Source organism: Alligator sinensis, unplaced genomic scaffold (genome assembly GCF_000455745.1).
Source record: "Alligator sinensis unplaced genomic scaffold, ASM45574v1 scaffold93_2, whole genome shotgun sequence".
NCBI classification, from domain to species: domain Eukaryota; kingdom Metazoa; phylum Chordata; order Crocodylia; family Alligatoridae; genus Alligator; species Alligator sinensis.
Genome location: NW_005841854.1, coordinates 3,358,051 through 3,377,519, shown reverse-complemented (window position 1 = coordinate 3,377,519; position 19,469 = coordinate 3,358,051). Strand labels below are relative to the sequence as shown.

Sequence of the window (19,469 nt, the reverse complement as noted above, 5' to 3'; positions counted from 1 at the left end):
AGAGGCTGATCAGACCCCTGTTGCCTTCTTGATATTCACGCTGGGTCCAATAGGCTCCGCAGTGCTTAGAGATCTTCACGAGACGTGAAGTCTCCTCCTCCTGATGTTCGTGGAGTCCTCCAACTTGGGCGGAAACCACTCAATCCTCTTATACGGCTAGAATGGTGGGAACTCCTTGCAACGTGCATTTCTTATGCTGCGAAGAAGAAATGCACCCTGCAAAGAAAGCTATAAATGGCGGGAAAATAATTCAGTGGTGCCAAAGCACACACAAAAACAAAATCACACCCTTGGGTTGTGACAATCCAAAGAGCAGGGCTGTCCACACTCCTGTGCTTCCTAGCTGGAGCAGTGACGGCTGACTCACTGGCCTCACTGGCTGGCTTACTGCCCCACCCTCACCCCCTGTTGGGGTCAGAGGCCAGGGAGGAGGGTTAAACTCCCCTTCCCCCAAGTACAGCGCTGCCCTGCCCTGCCCTGCTTGCTTACTGCTGGCTGCAGCTGTGGACTACAAATTCCAGAGGCACCTAGAAGCAGGAAGAGGAAGTGATGAGCAACCCTGCAGAGTCCTGCTTCTATGACTATGGACTGCAAATCCCAGAGATCTCAGGGGGAGCAGGAAGAGGAAGCAAACACAGTCAGGGTGTGTTTATAGTTCTTCAGAGAAAGAACTATTCTTATTCAAGCTTTTGTGAAACAATGCCACTACCTTTTTCCGCATCTACTCCCCTCCTCACCCTGGCAGCCATCCCCTCCCCTCCCCCCTTCAGCAGGGAAGTAGGGGAAATTCCTGGAGGGCTTCTCTCTTCCCTTCCCTTTGGCCGCAGCTGATAGGCATGCTCTAGCCCAGGCATGTGGCTGCATTTCCTCAATCAAAAGTAATTGCCTGCTTATTTGCTTATTGGTTCAAACTTTGTAGCTTAGACTAACCTGCAAAGACTGAATAAATTCAGCCTCAGGCTTTTTGACTGTCTGTACTTAGCCTTATTGTAGTTTTAAACAGTAAACGTTTTTTACTTGAATCTTAGCTTCCATAATCAAAACATGAAATAATTGTTAAAATGAAAGTCTCAATTTTATATAGAACTACTCAATAGTGTAACAGGATTTTCTTCTCACTTCCTTAAAAAGACTTAACAATATACAAAGAAAATTACACTAAAAACTTGTTATTAAAATTGTAAAAGTCAAGCACTCAAAAACGTTAGGGAATACGCAAATCAAAACTTTTCCACTGGACCTCTGCTTAATTTGGTACACAGAATGAATAGCTCTCAGGGAATGAGATACAATTCAATATCCTTGACTTCATTATGCAATGTATGACTCCTTTATTTGCTGCACACCTTCCAGGCCCTGCCCTGAATACAGAATTATTAGTTTCCTCCTGCGTTTGTCAATATGCTCATCACGTCTTGTCAGCAGCAGCTTCGTATTTACTGTGAAGGGAGTACAGGTCAAGCATGTCTCTGTAGATCTCAGACATGGCAGTATGGCATAGGTATTTCAAGGAGGCTACTAATATCATGTTCCATTTACTAAACACAGCTGCATTCCACAATAACTTTAGCTTTCAGGAGGATTCAAAGTGATTAAGTAGGATTCTTTGCCATAGTCTACTCTTGAGATGGCAAAACCTAAATTATGGAAGTGAGGTCCTGTTGAAAAGGAATGGATACAACCTATTATTGGATGTAAAAGGAAAGGAGAAATCTTGGCTACAAAAAGAAGGGGTGATAATTCAGTGATAACTGAGTATCAGTCTAGCCTTCTCAGGCTGCAATAAAAGTAACAATCGCTTCATCTATTTCAAAACTTCATTCTCATACTAGTATGCAAACATTGGTATAGCTCCTTAGTATAACTGTAAAGATACCTACATTATTCCTCTATGCTAAAACAATGATTATCTTCATAATTTAATGAAAATGACAATGTAAACAATTTACCTGAATATACTCTGTGAGAGTATTAAAGACCTGTTTTGCAACTTGAATTGCTTTGGAGAAATTACGTTGTCCTTGTTCATCAATAACATCCTTCCCAGAATAATACCAGTAGAAATCACTAATTGATTCCTATAAAACAGATGAAATAGCTCATAACAGATCACATGTATACACAAATTATCAGCCTCTCCTTAGTTTTATAGTATTATTCTGAAACAAATTTTAAGAGTGAGCTTTGGGTGTGAAGAAGTGTTCACTACAGCTAGTCTAGGTTTTGATGGCTTGCTTTAAGCCACCAAAACCTAGACCACAAGCACTGTGTACAGCTGTTCACCACTGCCAGGAGTAGCAGGTGCAGCCATTTGCCACTGCCAGGAGCAGCATGGGGTGCCCAACATAAGTAACTTAGGGTGGGGGAGAGGTTGGAGGGATAGGAGAGGGGGGTGGGGCTGGCAGGTATGCTTGGTCAGAGAAGAGATTTGGGGGGGCTGAAAATAGCTTGTCAGGGGGTGAGAACAGCACAGCCATGTGGCTAGAGTGAGTAGCTAGGTTTTCCTAGACCTGGAGCTGTGCTGCAAATGGATGCAGATATTTGCAAGGTTGGGTTAACCCCTTACTAGACTGGGTTAATCCTCTCTCAAATTAAGTTTGCACACCTTTTGAGGTGCATTAACTTAAATTGGGTGTGCCACCTTTTGGCCAAATTAAACCCTCTGAACACCTATGTAAGTGAGCATTTAGATCCAGGGTTAGGTCAATCTAAATATAAATGGGAGCAAAGTTTTCCTTATATTTCTATTCACATGGATTTAAAATCATGCTATAGTCGCTCTTGGGTATCATCAACATAATGCATTTTCTACCTCATCTCCAAAGGAACCCACAGAAAAAAAAAAGGAAACACAAATCTAGCTTTTGACTAGATTAGCTGGACTTTCTTCACTCTAATTCTATAGTATGACTCCTTAAACTAGGATAGTCATCAGAAACACTATACTGAAAAGTGTCTTTGGACCACGTGCATGTACACTGTGTGCTCAGCACCTTACTAAATCACAGGACCAAGAATTCCCAGAGAATGGATTCATCCTTCCATTTCTTCCAAAGAAAGCCAATTTTTTATTTAATCAAAAAGTAACTACACAATAGGAAAAGTTTATTTTCATTAGGATTACAAATGTCCCTACAGCTTCTACTGAATTTACGGGTCCACAACAGTAAGCTGGTAATAACAGTGGTAGCAACTGAAAAATGATTGATTTTTGCATTCTGGACTTTTTAGAAACAATAAATAAGTCAAAAAGGAAAATTTAATTGGCTAAATAAAAAAAAATTAGCGTGCTGTGCAGTGAAGTGGATTGTCAGACAGGTGAGACAAACATGTAAAATGATGAATATGTTTACTAAAAACAGACTGTTATGTGCTTCATACACTTGGTTCAGAAAATGAATTAGATACTTTCATTACCTTCTGATGTGCTACAACAATGTAGAGTTTTCATATTTAAAGAACAACAAAATAATGCTGCAGGGTTCAAGTTTCTCAGATCATGTCTTGTGTTTTTTAGCAATTAAAATAGCAGGCAGTTGTGTATCGGGGTGCTTACAGGCGGATACAATCAGGAGATTCATTCATTGGAATCATTCTTATCACAGTTCTGACTGCCCTTTTGCCCATGAACCCCCGAGAAACAAGATTTTGATAGCATCACTTGAAATGAAAGTTAATGATAAAAAATACCTCAGAAGATCCATGAGAAAAAGTACTGTGGACCACAATGAAGGTATCTGTAATAACTACTACTGATGGAATTAGAGAATTAAAAGAGGTGCATTTCAGTGTACAGTCCTTTAAATTTCCCTAAAGACTTTCAAAGAAGTACTCCAAGGATGCACTTATGTAAATTATATTTTTTAGTGAATATTGATGTCACTCAGTGTCCCAATTTTCTCATCCAGAGCTGGATAGAAAAGTGTTATGTATTTGGGACAGATCATGAGATTCCTCAGTCTGAGAAAATGTTCCACTCACCTTTGTGAGCGTTTTTCAGAAACATTACAGCTTCAGAAATGTATATAAATGTTTCTTTCGCAAACACAGCTTTGGCTTAAATTAAATTTGTGAGAGCAAAAAATAAGGACTGTTCCCTGAGCAGGTTATCATGATGCATTTCTGTCCCCACATCTTTGGATAAACTGGAAGGAACTGACTGCATGGTCTAAGATTTCTCAAAAGGATGACAGATTGTAGATCTGCATCAGTTATTATTCAGTTACTAGCACTCTTTTCTTGCTGCCCAAGAGATGATACTGACATTGTTAACTTGGTGAATATTTTGTGCTACAAGAAGGATAAAAGGTAGAGGCAATGTAAGTCATAGTCATATGGAATTTGATCTTTCTGACACAAGTGTGCAGTTTCCTCAAGCCTGTGATGTGATAAAAGCAGTAATGCCTCTGGTAGAAGGCTTTTATTCCCTTTATTTATTTAGGTATGTAGTTCTTCTATAGTTCCCATTTTTAATAAGGAATCTGCCACTGCTCCAAGCAGTATTCAGCAGAAGGGACCTGGTCAGGATGCAGGGCAGAGTATCAGAGAGTAGAATTTCTCGAACAGTGTTCTTACTCAAGACACATACATCTGATCCATGCTTGTAAAAGGGAGACAATAAGCACATGCTGCCACCAATGACCAAAATAGTCAATGCTTCTTTCAAGGAAGAAATTTTCCCTTCTTCTTTCAAACAATTGCCCAATCAGTACTGAAGAAACCCAATATTCAGTTCTTTTTATCCCTAACTCCATAGGATTACACCATATTTATTGGGCAACATCAGATCATGGTTGAAGAAAGTTGCTTAAAGCTTAATTAGAGATAGACATAATGGTAGCAAAAAATGCATTCTAAAGACTCAGAGCTACTGAAGACATGCACAAGAAATTGGCCAGTTCAGTCTGGAGTCTGAGAGCATACTTAAATTCCTCCTACAAAGGCATCTGCAAGTTACACTTTCTACTATTGCTGGTTACCTAGGAGACTCCATCTCATCCTGGTAGCTGATGAGTTAACCTTCATTAGTCATATCTTTGTCACTGCTCAGTGCACCTGAGCCTCCAGCATCTGTGTTATGCAAAACGTTACAGAAATTACCATGTTTTCTTGCATACCACACACCTTTTTAAAAAAAAAAAATCAGCTGCTGGATATTGAGGTGTGTTTTGTAAGTAAGGAAATATGGTAATAGCAGCTGCTGATGCAGGAGTCTCTGTTGGGGAAAAGAGAAAATAATGCTGCATGTGGTGTCCAGGGGGTGGCACAGTGACCACATCAAACCCTCTCTTTTGCTCTCTGCTCTGGTTTCCTACAGATTATATTAAGCCAGGTCTCAACCCCTTTATTCAGGCTATTCAATGGTCTGGGACTTGGTTGTTTAGGAGATGATCTAAAACTCTGGGATAAGGACTGTGGTTGATAACCTTTGTCTTCTGGCAGAACAGAACTTTTTTTTTATAGTAAGAACAAAGGCTAAATGTGCAAGAGGTAGAACTGTCCATGATATAAGCCCACTATTGTGGAATGGAACTGAGAAACATCTACAACCCTCATAATTTCTTAGACTTTTCCTCTTCTATCATAAATACATCACTATACCCATGCTCCTCTAATAAGAAAGGAGAATAAATGATGCATGATGGATGTTAATCCTGCCATTTAATGGCCTAGTAATGAAAGGAGCGATGATTTTATGATAGGAAGTATCACACAAGGATCTGAAGGAAAGAACCTGTTTGTGTGTTTGAACTGTATTATCTTGAGCATTTCACAACCTACATCAACTCCACATCATGATAAAATGAGGCAAACAGTTGTAAAAAGAAGGGCAAGGGAAAAGAAAAGAAATGCAGGTTATGACTGAGCAATGAAAGATCAAGGCTGCTTAGGTGCCTGGGAGCAACAGAAAACCTTGGCTTTTGTTTAAAGAAGGGGTGTTAACCATGTGGCCCTCGGAGCCATCTGGACTAACAGGCTACCAAAATTGGGGGGGGGGGAGGGGGTTGACCAGCAAGGGGGTGGCTTAACATAGAATCCAGGGCCCCTGGGCCCTGGTAGACATGGCCATCAGTAGCAGGAGGGCAAGAAAACTGTGCTTTGCTCGCTCTAGAGTCACTGGTCCCACTACCTCTTGCCCTACTGCTGCCAGTCCTACTACAGCAGTCACCAGGCCTGCCACTGTCCCCACCAGTCCTGCTGCTACTGTCCCATGTCCCAGGTTGGATCCCATCTATGAAAGAGCCCTACAGTCTGGATCGGGCCCAGAGCATAGGGTAAGTTTCACACTCCTAGTTTAAGGATCCTCTTTTTCATATTAAGATCTTCCTCAGTAAGGCCTCTTAGCTAGATTCTCTCTCCAATCTCATGAAGGTCAGTGGGGAAAAAAAATCAGATGAAATGAACTGCTTCTGCAGAAAACAAAGTAATTCCAGAAATTGCACCATAACTCTAGTTTCTTCTTCAAAATGCCACTGATTGGTAATTTCCAAGACTTCCCAAACTAACAAACCATTGCTATTACAGGAAAGATTGTGTACACTGGACTGAGCCTCTCAAATCTAGATCTTTTAAACCAAGAAGTTTTGTTAATGTATCTACATCATTTAGAGGCATAGCTACAATTCCACAAACCTCTCGCTGAAGCCTTTTTCTACCCTGTTTTTGCTTCTCAGGGAGATGACTGAGTAAAGGGAAAATTAAGTGCAGAAAGCCAGAACTGACATCAGACCAGCTCAAAAAACCTGTTTCATATCCTCTAACTAGTTTCTTTATAAGCTAGGTGGTAGACAGTCAAGTGTAGGAGTATTGTGAAGAAAATACATGCCTAATATTGACTTTGTCCTCTTACAAGCAAAGCAAAACAAAATATACTTATTGCTAGCCATGCTTGATATATGCAATTTTAAAAAGCCATTTATTTAAATTCAATTAATATAAAAAACAATTTACCTGAACTCTCAGTAAGTAGTCCACAGTGGAGATGATAATATTGACAGTTGTGTTGTTGCCAGTCTGAGTTCTCAAATAATTCTGAAAATCTAAAAATGTGATGAGTTAGTTAACAATTATTTAAATCTCAAAATATCACAGACTTACTAATTCTAATTAATTGTGATAACATTCATTGGTAAAATTTTAATTTAAAGGATGAAACATCTTTTAAACTTCTTTCCAGGTTTACATACATGTTTTAATCCAGTGAACAGTTTATATATTCTTAACTGACATCACTTAACTGAGGACAGTGTGTGTGTCAGAAGTGTTAGTACCTTGTTTCTCCTGTGAACCTAGCATAAAACTGATAATGATCTTACCAACTGTATAACAGCAAGGCTCAATTAACTTCAGTGGAGTTACTCCTGATTTACTTATGTAAATAAGAACAGAATCTAGTTGCACCATTATCGCATTCTTGATGACAATTATATCAGTATCTTCAACATCTACAAACTGATTTTTTTATATCATCATTGAGTATATAAGTGAGTGTATTTAAAATTACATTTAAAAAAAGTTGGTGTATTTTCTAGCTTTTATATGTGGTGAAACATTGTTCTTTCTTCACCAAAAATCTCCCATATACTCTTTGGGTAATGTTTAACCCTTTAAATCACCTTCTGTGTCAAACAGATCCTTGCATACATGGTCAGGTTAAGTCTACACCATTCTCAGATGGTGCTAGGGAATGTTGCCACTAAAACAGGCCCTGCCCACTCACTCTCATGCCACATACACCAGATAAAGAAACAAATTTGTGGGTCCACTGTCCTAAGCATACTCACAACACAGTGGTTCTGGCCATAGGCCATACCGAACAGTCTCTATTTATCATTTTTTCAGCACTTTAGCATTTGCAGAGCTGGAGCTAGAGCTGGGTGGCTGACAAGATTCCTAGAGGTGTTCTGCGACCAGAGGTAGACTTTGTTTTCTATTTATTTTATCTTTCATATAGACTGAGGTGGGAAATTATTTGGGCCCAGGGACCACATAGAGGGTTTTGATCAGCTGTGGTGAGCCGGGTCAGCACTCCTCCATCCCTTGCCACCACAACTCACCAAAACTCCCTAAGTGGGATAGGGGCATGGGTGAATAGGGGAGCAGTATTCAGGAGCGGGATAGGCAGGTGAGGCGAGAAACATGTGGCGGGGTCATAGGGCAGTGACAGCACGGGGCCAGGCTTTGAGCAGAGCCATGATCCTTGCATGCCCCTGCCCTATGGGGGGTGGGTGTGGATGGGGTGTCTGGGGGCAGGGCATGTGTGCATGTGCGTGACAGAGGGGCTGTCTGGGTGCTAGGTCCTGGGAGCCAGCCAAGCATGAGGGATGGGAGGAGAGGGCGGGGCCATGTGCAGTCCAGGAAGTGTAGTCCGTGGCTGCTCCCACGGCACTCAGCCTGGGGCCAAGACCTGCCTGGGGCAGCTCAAGCCACGCTCCAGCCCACACCTGGCCAGGGTGCACAGCTTACTGGCAGGGCTGCTTCTGGTATCGCTGCAGCCATATGTGGACTGCTCAGCTCCCCACCTCCAGCGGCAACTCCTCCTCCTGCTCCTGCTGCTCAGCTCTGGGCAGGGGGGAAGTGTCAGCTGGGTGGCTCCTGCCTTAGTGTATGAGGCCACAGCTCCGGCTGTAGCTGAGTGGGTGGAAGGCAGCTTGGAGCTGGAGGCCTGCATGCTGGGACAGGACCTGCCAGCTGAAGCTTTCCTCCCACCCAGAGCATCATAGCAAGAGCAGGAGAAGGAGCTGCTGCTGCAGGCAAGGGGAGCTAAACATCAACCAGGTAGCTGCAGCCACACTGGGAACAGCCCCTCTGGAAGCTGTGTGTACTGGCCCAGACTGCGGCCAGTAGGCATGGTCTGGAGTGTGGCATGGGCTCGCCCCCATGCAGAGAGCTGAGGGGAAAACCATGGGCTGGATCCAATCAATTGGTGGGCTGGAACCGGCCCACAGACTATATTTTGCCCACCTCTGATATAGACCATGCTCCAAGAATCGTAATTTTGTGTGCATTATTTTTCTTCAATGTTTAAATGAATACAAAAAACTGACATTTTAATTACCCCCCAAATATTTTTTCATTCATGAACAGTTCAACTGCTGAAGCACCTTTCATAGTATTTCATTAAGAGTTGCCAACCCCTCAACACTGATGAGCTTTTATCCCTGGTTACTGTCTCTTAGGCTTAGCTGGCTGGCAGGTTGCCCACAAACCTGAATTGTGTCCTTCACAAAGCAATTGGAGAAAGCGGAAAAGGTCACAGGTGAATTCATCATCTTGCATCACCTTTTCTCCTGTGGAAAGACCAGATGGAAAAGCAAATTATCGCAGGCTGACAAGTAATTCCCCATGCCCCCCCCAACAAAATCTCCATACTTAATCTGAAGTCACCATGAGAGAGAGAGAGAGGAAGAGAGAGAAAAAAAAAAAGAAAGAAAGAAAAGCATTTTATAGCCACTATTCTATCCAAAGCGCATGTGTTATGTGCTTGGCAGATAGATGCTATCCTTTTCCATCAGAAAAGAACATTTAAATTTTGAGACAAATTTCTCTCTATAAAATGTGTCAGCATGGGCTTGGCAACATTTTAGAGATTATACATTATTTCAATTCTTTTTTTGTTCTTTTGGGCATGAAGTCTGCATCGTGTACAAAGGTTAGTATTGAATTTACTTTGTTTGCATGTGTGACAAAATAAGGCATGGGAAATTAATTATTGGGAAAAGAACCACAAGTTTTAAAAAAAAAGGTCAAATAACTCAACAATCTTATAGATGTTTACATTCTTCGAAAATACTTTGGATTAGATTTTTAAAGGGACCCCGAAAGAAACAGGCGTCCAATTTCCATTGAAACTCCCTTGAGGTTTGGTGTGTATATCCCTAAAATCTGATTAAGCAAAGCACTAAAGCACTTAAGCAGGAAACAACTTCAGCATATCCTTCAGTGATCAATTTTTTTCTGTACACCTTAAAAAGAATTCCAGGAATGCTTACCAAAAGCTGGTACCCTGAAGTGTCTTACCTTTCAATTACTTCACCACTACACGAATTATAAGAGTATATAGAGTTAACTTGAAAATTGAAGTGTAAAAAGGGAGGCATTAGTTGATCTAAGAAAGATCAGGGATCAAGAAAGGAAAATTGAAGTGGGATAGAAAAATGATATGAGCCAACCAAAATATATTGAGGCTACTGAAAATGAATCATTACTGGCTGTATACAAATATTTTTGGGCACACTGGCAACTTGGCAAAAAAATCAAAGATTGTAAGAGACTACTGAAAACATACAACATTTTAATGTGCAACCATTTATTATTTGTGCATGACAGCATGAAAATACAAATGGTCTGTAGATTGTAGAAATATTTTATACTAGTTCTAAAAGACTGCTTAAAAAGTGCAGATATTTTAGACTGGTACTTAAACTTCCATATCCAGTGTAACATCAAGCATTATCTTTTTCAGTTGGTGAAAAGAGAAGAAACCATGAGAGTGAAGTAAAAATATAAAAATGTCTCACAGACTGGAAATATTTGAATAATAGACACTATATGTGCATTTAGATATAGATTTAAAATGTATAAACAGGAACGTGATCAGATGCTACTGCACATAAAATTATGAATGATTACACTTACAAAAAGCTGATGGACTTACCAATCCGCAGTCTGTCACTTTCAAAGTGAGAAGCTTCAGTATAATGGTAGGGTTAGGAAGCAAAACCATTTTGAAAACTAATGTGAACATTACAAGTATATAAAATGATTTCACGCATTTTCCCTGTTGGCCCGCAAGACACATTTAATTGGTGACAAAAGCAAGTATCACCAAATATAAGTAAAAATGAGGCAAATAGTTTTCAATAAAATGGGTAAACATTGAAATGCTTTTCTTTTTCTTAATCTAGTTCCCTCCAGTATTTTTAGTGGGCTGGCAAAAATGCATACTCCTCTTCCTACATGAGTCAAGCACTAATGTCATTTAACATGATTAGTTTTTGTCTCAGACAAATACCAGATTTATAGCTTTTCAATTACGCAAGGCTGAAAACCCTTACAACTAATTAAACACTGAGGCATAAATGACTTCTTTTGGCAGAAGTGATTAATGCCACCAATGCCATTAATATAAGTGCCTAGAGTCAATGAGGCAAAGCCTAGAGGTTCTTCAACACGCAAGTACCACATTCATCAATACTACTACACAAGGTTCAGCCCTGCAAAATGCTTAAATGCTTTGCTAGACTGGGGCTAAAGTGTACAGCATCTTGTCAAACTAACAACTTTATTCACAGAATTCAGCAGAATTCCTCACACACTGAAAATTAAATGCATGCTTAAATGCTTTGCTGAATCGGAACTAAATCACTCACCACCTTGCAGCACCAAGGAGAGTGTCCACAAAAGCTCAACCGCACATATGGATCCTGACCCTGTGCAGTTTTACATGCAGCTATTCACATAAGATTCCAGCAATTTCATGGGGATCAATCATGCAATGAAACTTATTCATGCACAATTGATCACTGGTTCAGGCCCTTTAAGGACTGAGCCATACATTTCTTGAATACCCAGATCTATCGCTTACTTCAGTGGTAATTTTGCATAAATAACAACACAAGATCAGAAGTATTATTCAACTATTAAAAAAATGCATACTTCAGCATTCGACTTCACCCATACTATTACTGTTTAAATCCAACTTGTTATCTTTTAAATAGAGCAACATTTCTGAATTCCTTTTCTTTTCTATGCTCTCTCTCTCTCTCTTTTTCTTTTTTGAAATTCCTATATGGATATGTTCTTTTTTTTCTACTTTTTTGTCTAACAGAACTTTATCTTAACATCATTATGTGAAGAGCTGACTGACTTCAATTCGAGCAAACTTCCATACTTCATGTGTTGGGGCACAAGACATAATCCAACATGTGTTTAAGTTTTTTACTACTTAGGGATATTTTCCAGATCAGGAGCTTAGATATTTTTAGGGGTGCGCAAAACAGGCATTCGGATTCGGCCCGAATCAGGGACAGTGATTTGATTCACTGATTCGGATCACTGTCCCTGATTTGATTCAGCTGAACCCGAATCTGAGGATTTGATGCTGATTCAGGCAATCAGTGATTTGACCAGAGACACAGCTTTAAATGTTTTTTCTACATACCTCAAGGTACCAGGCGTGGCTCATGAATGCTGCGATGCTGGGGCAGATGGAGTGTCCCACAGGAGTACAGCAGGACCCTCCATATCCTCGGCGGCAAATCCGTAAGTGGACCAGAAGTACTTCCGATCCGCTTCCTGGTCTGCTGGGGAGCACACTGCCCCCCACCCCCATCTCCCCCTGGCTCAGTGATCAGCCACAGGGGGAACCCAGGTGCCCCTCCAGACTGAGGAGGCACCAGTCGCCAAGCTGGAGGTGTGCAGGAGGCCCCCCAGTATGCTCCCCAGTGGACCTGGAAGTGGACCAGAAGTGCTTCTGTTCCGCTTCTGGGTCTGCTGCCGAGCACGCTGGGGAGCCTCCCACACTCTCATGGGATGCTTCATTTGCCCCAGCATCTCAGCATTCATGAGCTGCCTGGTACCTAGAGGTATGTAGAAAAAACATTTAAAGCTGTGTCCATCTCCAAATCTCCTAATCTTTCTGAATCTCTCTGAATCAATTTAGAGGGTTCCAATTCGATTCAGAGAAATTAAAGGCTCTCCTGATTCAATTCAAATTTGGAGATTTGGGGCCAAATTGGGCCAAATTTCTGCTGAATCGAATCAGGGACTGAAGCTTCACACAGCCCTAATTTTTACATGTGGTGAGCCAACATCTGACTGCTCCATAGAAGTGATATGATCAGAAGACTGGTGTAGTGAGAAGGCTGGGACTGACGAACTGCTGCTGTTCTTCTGTCCCAGCCCCTGAGGTTCAAGATTTCTTCACAGGTTCAAAATTATGGTGTGATGGGAGGGCTGGGACTTGTCAGTCTGCCAGCCTGGGGCCGCTCCAACCCAGCTCAGTGTGCTGCAGAGGGAATGCAGGCAGTCACATCAGTATCTACATATGCGTTCCTGCGCACTGAAGAACCCTGCCGCAGGATAGTAATTATAGTTACAAGTACTACTCTATATCAGCATTTATTAGTTTACTGCAACCTAATAGAGCTGCACAAGTAAACACAGAGACTTTACTGAAGAGCTAATTAGGCAGCTCTGCAATAAACATCTCATGTAGATATGCCCAGTCTTGCTTACCGCTATCTAAATAAAACACACCTTCAGTGCAAAGTAGTACAATCAAAATGAAAAAAGGGGGCTTTAACATAACTACAGTACAGACTTTGGTGGAGGCTGTCAATAGTATTTAAGCTGAAGTGCTTTTTCCTTTTCATTTCCTACAAACAAATACTATTGATATTGAATTTGACAATACAAGTTGGTTTACACTCTGGCCAAAAGAATAAGTATGTGCTTAAATAAAATACAAGCTTAAGTCCTGTTTTCACAAAGCTTAGTTTCTAACATATGCATTGGTGAATCAGAGCCTAAATGCTTTTTTGGATAGAAAGCAGGGAAAGTGCTTTTGATTTTTCAAGATTTTAGTAACTTGCACACTAAAAGTTACAAGTTGGGCATTTCATTCAATATCACTTTAACTGGTATTTCATAATCTCTGATGAACTACAAGTGGGTTGCACTGATAAGCATATTCAGAAATGCTGCCTTTTTCTTAGTTGCTTTTTTCAGGTTTATCCTGCCTTTTCGTATAACTGGACCTGACCAGCCACTGAACACCATGCAAAATGCATTTATTTCAGCAAAATTACTACAAACTGGTCTCAAAACCCTTCCAAATCAGTGTCAATAGTATTTTATTCCCATTCATACAACATCAAGGCTGTTAAGAATCAGGCCCATTGCTTTCTTTATAAAAATCAGTGTTAATTAAAAAAAGGCAGCATGTCTAATACTGATTGGAGAGAATATACATCTTACTGCCAAATCAAATTTCTGAATCTGTTGCATAATGACAAATACTCTGTATTAAAAAACAAACAAACAAAAAACCCCTCAAAAACATTCTAAGTAACAAATGCTGTTAACAGTAGTAGTGTTAGATGTTCAGTTTTCAGGATGAAGATGCCATTTAATGACTGCAGAAAGGTGTCCCCATGGAAACTGTGAATTTTGCCTCTAGAATTCAGATCCATTTCTTTGCATAAAAAGGGAAAGCCTCCATTATTGTGTACACAACTTAAAGGCCGTGTGGCATATTACCTTTAAGACATGTTAACTGTACTTACAATGTGAGTGTCTGAGAATTCAAGCAGTAAAACACATGTTAAGTGTCATCACAGAGCAACAAAGTTAGGACTTTTCCTGCAAGGAGTATCTCCAGCTTGTATTACATAACATGTGTTGAGCTCATTTGTCACTGCTCCATGGAGGTGATATGATCAGGAGGACTTTCAAGTGGTGAGGAGCTTGGGACTGACAAACTGCTGTTTATCAGTCCCAGCCTCCCCACATGTCCACTGCATCAGAGCAGGTTCAAGACTCTGGTGTGATGGGAGACTGAGACTAACAAATGGCTGTTTGTCAGTCCCAGACCACACTGCACGCTGCAGTGCACCAGTCTTCAATGGCTCTGTTGCTTAGGGCATGTTTTATTTAGATCATGGGAAGCATTACCGTGCAAATGCTCAGAAAATGTTCTAATGCATAGTAATGCTTACCATGATCTAAGTAAAACAAGTCTTAAGTATAACTTGGCACAAGGCCCTAATGCCAGCACATACAAACATTTATACATATACTTACAAATATACACACACCTCATATAATATGACTTAAGGAGTTGAGTCACTCCTTAGCTTAGTTTCAATTGATTGACATGATGTATATATACTAAAGCACCTTTGATTAGACATGTGACTATTTGGTTAAAATGCTGCCATTGCCCATGCTGCACATAATGATATGACTACATACACAAATGGCTTTATGTCTGCAGTTTGTGCAAAATTGACTGTCCGAGTCTGTGATGTATTGAAACAGAAATACTGTTTGCAGTAAAATGAAGATAAGAGTGAATGAAATGAGGAAGTGTATCTCCTTGAAAGTGCTTGAGACCCAGTTTAGTATTTCTCTTTTATCCCCCATTTTGAAACCCCCCATTTCTATTAATATTTGAATATATTTGTGACATTACATATAAAGCAGTTGCACGTAAATTTAACATTCACAAAGGCATAAGGGCTCAGTTTCGATGACTGTAGAATTGTCAAATGAATGCAAAGATTTATCAGAGCAACAAAAGTAAATTTATTCCCATTATAAGATTCCAGTATTGCTAGGGTATGTTATGAGTATTATAAGCACCAGCACTATACATTTTATGGAAAGTGGCTCACTGAAGATCCAAACTAAATAAGAAAGCAACCCTTTTGCCACTGACCCGCATACAACTGCAACTTCTGCTAGCATAGGCAAGCTTCTCTTGTGCTGGTGTACAGAGCACTCTTAGATGGAGACACTACTATGGATGGAAAACATCTCTACAATGCAAGCTGAAGTGACCAACTCTGGCAAGGAACAGGATGCACTCAAGCTGTCTGGGAAATTCACTGCTGTAAAATATCTGCATAACAGCTTCAGTTGGCTTAGACATATTGCTGTTATGAATTTAGTTTCAGGATGTATACAACTGCTCCTAACATGAGCACCTATGATCTCCAAAGACCATCCAACTACTTAAGGTTAACTGTGCCACCCTGCCCTGCCTTCTGCTAGAGCAATGTAAAGGAACTACAGGGTAAATAAGAATCAGGCTAAATGAAACTAAGCTCCCCACCATGTTCATTTTTAAAGTGCCATGAAAATCAGCTGGTTTGACATTTTATGGCATGATAAATTGATTGAATGTGTGACATGTTACCATTAATCATGTGATAAATGTAATATCTGCCAGAGGTGTAAAGAACATGCTTAAAGTAATCACATGGAACGCATGAAACTAACACATCTGATCTGAAAGTTAGCAGGTGGTTGCCTCTGCAGTGTTGAGACCCATTTACTTATTTTCCTTTATTCATGGTTATTTATATTTAAAACTATTTTCCTCTGTATATCTCTCTGTCCTATCATATGGACTATTTGCTTCAAAACTAGTTCAGGGCTAAACGTTAGAGTTACCTCTCAGGCTTTCCAAGTTTAGACTTAATAAAAAAAGAATTTTCAAAACCAAAGACAAATAGAAATAATTCCTGTATACAGTGAGCAAAAAAACCTATAATGCAAAGAATTGCTTATTGAGATCTCAGCATTCACCTACAGTTTTTGTTTTCCCTAAGATACAAGCATATCTGTTCTTAGGTATAAAAATACAAACATTTAACTGAATGAAAATGAAAAGAAAAATGAACTGAATATATAAAAAGCACAAAATTATAATTATTTTGAATTTAATCCTCTAGATGTCATTTATAAGAAAATCTGTTTATTTTAGACAAAGAATCATAGAAAATTAGGTTTGGAAGGGACCTCAGGAGGTTATCTAGTCCAGTCTCCATTACTTTTAGCTTGACAATGTCCCTTAAGGACATACCAGTAAATTAGTATATTAAGCACTTATATTTACATATCATCCTCTAACATAACAATTAAGCATTGGTCTTACATATATATCTAAATGTCTTTCAGTTTTATAGCTTAAAAATCCATGCATATCTAGAGACAAAACATCTGTAAATATAATTGTTGTAAATATGATTTTAGCAAAGAACATTTGTGCTTTGAGGTCACCTAATATTTTGCCTGTAAAGATATCACCTATTGTTTAGATGTTCTTTCCTTATAAAGGTTGTAATGGGAAAACAAGAATTTTGCCTCTTATAGAGATTAAAAAAAAAAAAAATCAATAGCGTCTTATACAAAGAAAAAGAGCCACAAATTGTTTAAGGGAATTAAAAAATGTACCCAAAACCTGTGTTCAATTAGTAAATAACTTCTCCAAAATATTAGAAATATTTTTCACGGTATTTCCAATTATTTTGTGTGTGTGTGTGCATGTGTATACACAACACGCCAATATTTAATAGATATAAGAATATGAAGATTAACATCAGTAAAAATAAATAAATAAATCAGAGAATTGTGGAGAGTTTATATTTTTACGGATACTACTTTGCACTACTTTCTTTAAATGGCTCAAGGCAGAAGCAGTGGTCAGAAAAGAGGGCTGGAAGGAAAATCTTGGCTTTCTTTTCTAATTCTTTTAAATGACTGTATGTGATCTTGGTTCAAGCTTTTAACCTTTTTGACTGGTATAAACTTTCTGTAAAATAAGTATAATTATGGTTACTTATCAGAATAAGAAACCTTATGAGTCTTATCTTTATGAGCGAGTCTTAATTGTTTGTAAATTAACACTAAGAGAGGAGGTATGTGTCTTAATTGTTTGCAAAGAAGTCTAAGTTCCTCATTTTCAAATATTATTGATAATATCCAACAGATGTTAGAGTTATTACTATTTTAGGGATCTTGTATTTATATGAAAATATGGATGTCAATAGCTTGACCTGGATTTTCTTTTGTTGTTGTTGTTGATCTGCAGTTTGATGCATTTAAACATACTCTACTAGGAACAATAGCTTTATGCAAACCATGTCAAAATGGATCTAGGAGAAGCTGAGTTTCAAGCAGCAGGTAATTTTCACAGAAGTTGCTTTACCAAATGATTATGAACCACATTTAGGAAAAATCATTTCAATCCGAAAACTAATTCAAGTTTCTTTGGGAATTTTTTAAAAACACATTAAGTGTCCTACAACAGTAAGATAATCAAAGTGTAGATGAAACATCTTAAATGCATTCCAAAATCTGTCAAGTAAAGTAAGGGCTTTGGAAGGAGAGAAAAAAATTGCACTTTCAAGCTTATTACAATTTATGGTGAGATAGCACAGACTGAGATTTAAATGAAAAATGAAAAGCCATCATATGAGAAAATGAACATTTGTATGTGTCTTTGGTTTTGAACCTTTTTTTGTAAAAAGAAAAAAAATCAAAACAAAAATACATACAGAAGATACAACATTGAGTACATCACAAAAACAAGTAAGAAACACATTTGCTAAAGAACCATCAGTGTTTTTACCAGTGGGGGTTCCAGGATTTTATACAGAAAGATGGTACTGGCAAGAGAGTAATTGGAACAAGGTACTTCAATGGGGGCAGTACAAAAGGAATAGTTGGAAAAGAGCAATACATCTTACCAACATAGTGACTCACTACAGGGTATTCTGTCTAATGCCAGTGTTGATATCAGAAAAGACGAACTTTGTATAGCACATCACAATTTGGCAGTAGGGGTGTCCAAAATGGGCCGTATTCTATTCAGACTCAGATTCGGCCCAAATCGGGGACACTGATTCAATTAGTTGATTCAGATCACAGTTCCGATTTGATTCAGCCAAATCTGAATCTGAAGATTCAATGCTGATTTAAAGAATCAGTGATTCAGCCATAGACACAGCTTTAAAGGTTTTTTCTACATACCTCAAGGTACCTGGCATGGCTCATGAATCCTGCAGGGATGGAGCGTGCCACAGGAGTGTGGGGAGGGGGCCCATATGCTCAGCAGCAGACCCACAAGAGTGGACTGAAAGTATTTCTGGTCCACTTTCAGGTCCACCATCATGTGCACAGGGGACCCACCCCCACCTCCCCCTGGTTCAGTAATTGGCCATGGAGGGACCCTGGATGCCCCCACAGGCCCAGGAGGCACCAGTTGCTGAGCCAGGGGGAGGGGAGAGGGTTTCCCCATGCACTCCCCGGCAGACCCAGAAGTAGATTGGAAGTGATTCTGGTCCACTTCCTGGTCCGCTGCTGAGCGCACTGGGCCCCCCCCCGGCTCCCATGGGTCACTCCATCTGCCCCACCATCTCAGTATTCACAAGCCACCTGGTACCTTGAAGTATGTAGACAAAACATTTAAAACTGTGTCTATGTCCAAATTATCAAATCTCTCCAAATCGATTTGGAGGTTTCCAATTTAATTTGGAGATATTAAAGGGTCTCCTGATTCTATATGGATTCAGAGATTCAGTTGCCAAATAAGGCTGAATCTCCACCACATTGAATCAACAACTAAAGCTTTACAGAGCCCTGTTAGGCAGGGAGTTCTGACTTCAGGGAGCGCAGGTTCAAGTTTATAGTCAATAGCAGCAAGTTAACAAGTAATTAATAACATTTCAAATCAAATGCAGATCAAGTAAGGAAATGCTTCCAGTGTGCACTCTAGATTTCAGTCCATTTAGAATTAACTCTGCAATCCTGAATCTTGGAATAAGCATCTCCCTTCAGGTCCCTCTACCTTAGTGCTGACACTGTTGTGGAATAACTGTTCAGGATGGCTGGTAATCACGAGTTCAGCCGTTCCATAAAAAAATCTAGCAGATTTGGAAATCATTTTCAGAATTAGCTAT

The 19,469-nt window shown here is 39.7% G+C and overlaps 1 protein-coding gene across 17 annotated transcripts in view; it reads right to left on the bottom strand.

Moving 5' to 3' along the window:
* The window catches only part of RYR2 (ryanodine receptor 2), an 847,904-nt gene that overhangs the window by 71,431 nt on the left and 757,004 nt on the right, over positions 1-19,469 (bottom strand). For 16 of the 17 annotated variants that reach the window (XR_003095960.1, XM_025213656.1, XM_025213760.1 and 13 more), the window contains 3 exons: positions 9,210-9,290; positions 6,952-7,040; positions 1,950-2,078 (listed from right to left, as the gene is read on the bottom strand). Coding sequence is in view for 16 of the 17 variants with exons in the window: in XM_025213656.1 (XP_025069441.1) it covers positions 1,950-2,078; positions 6,952-7,040; positions 9,210-9,290 (299 nt within the window). In the remaining variant the exon portion in view is untranslated. The remainder of the gene's footprint in view (positions 1-1,949; positions 2,079-6,951; positions 7,041-9,209; positions 9,291-19,469) is intronic. The other variant, XM_025213702.1, reaches the window with a different exon arrangement.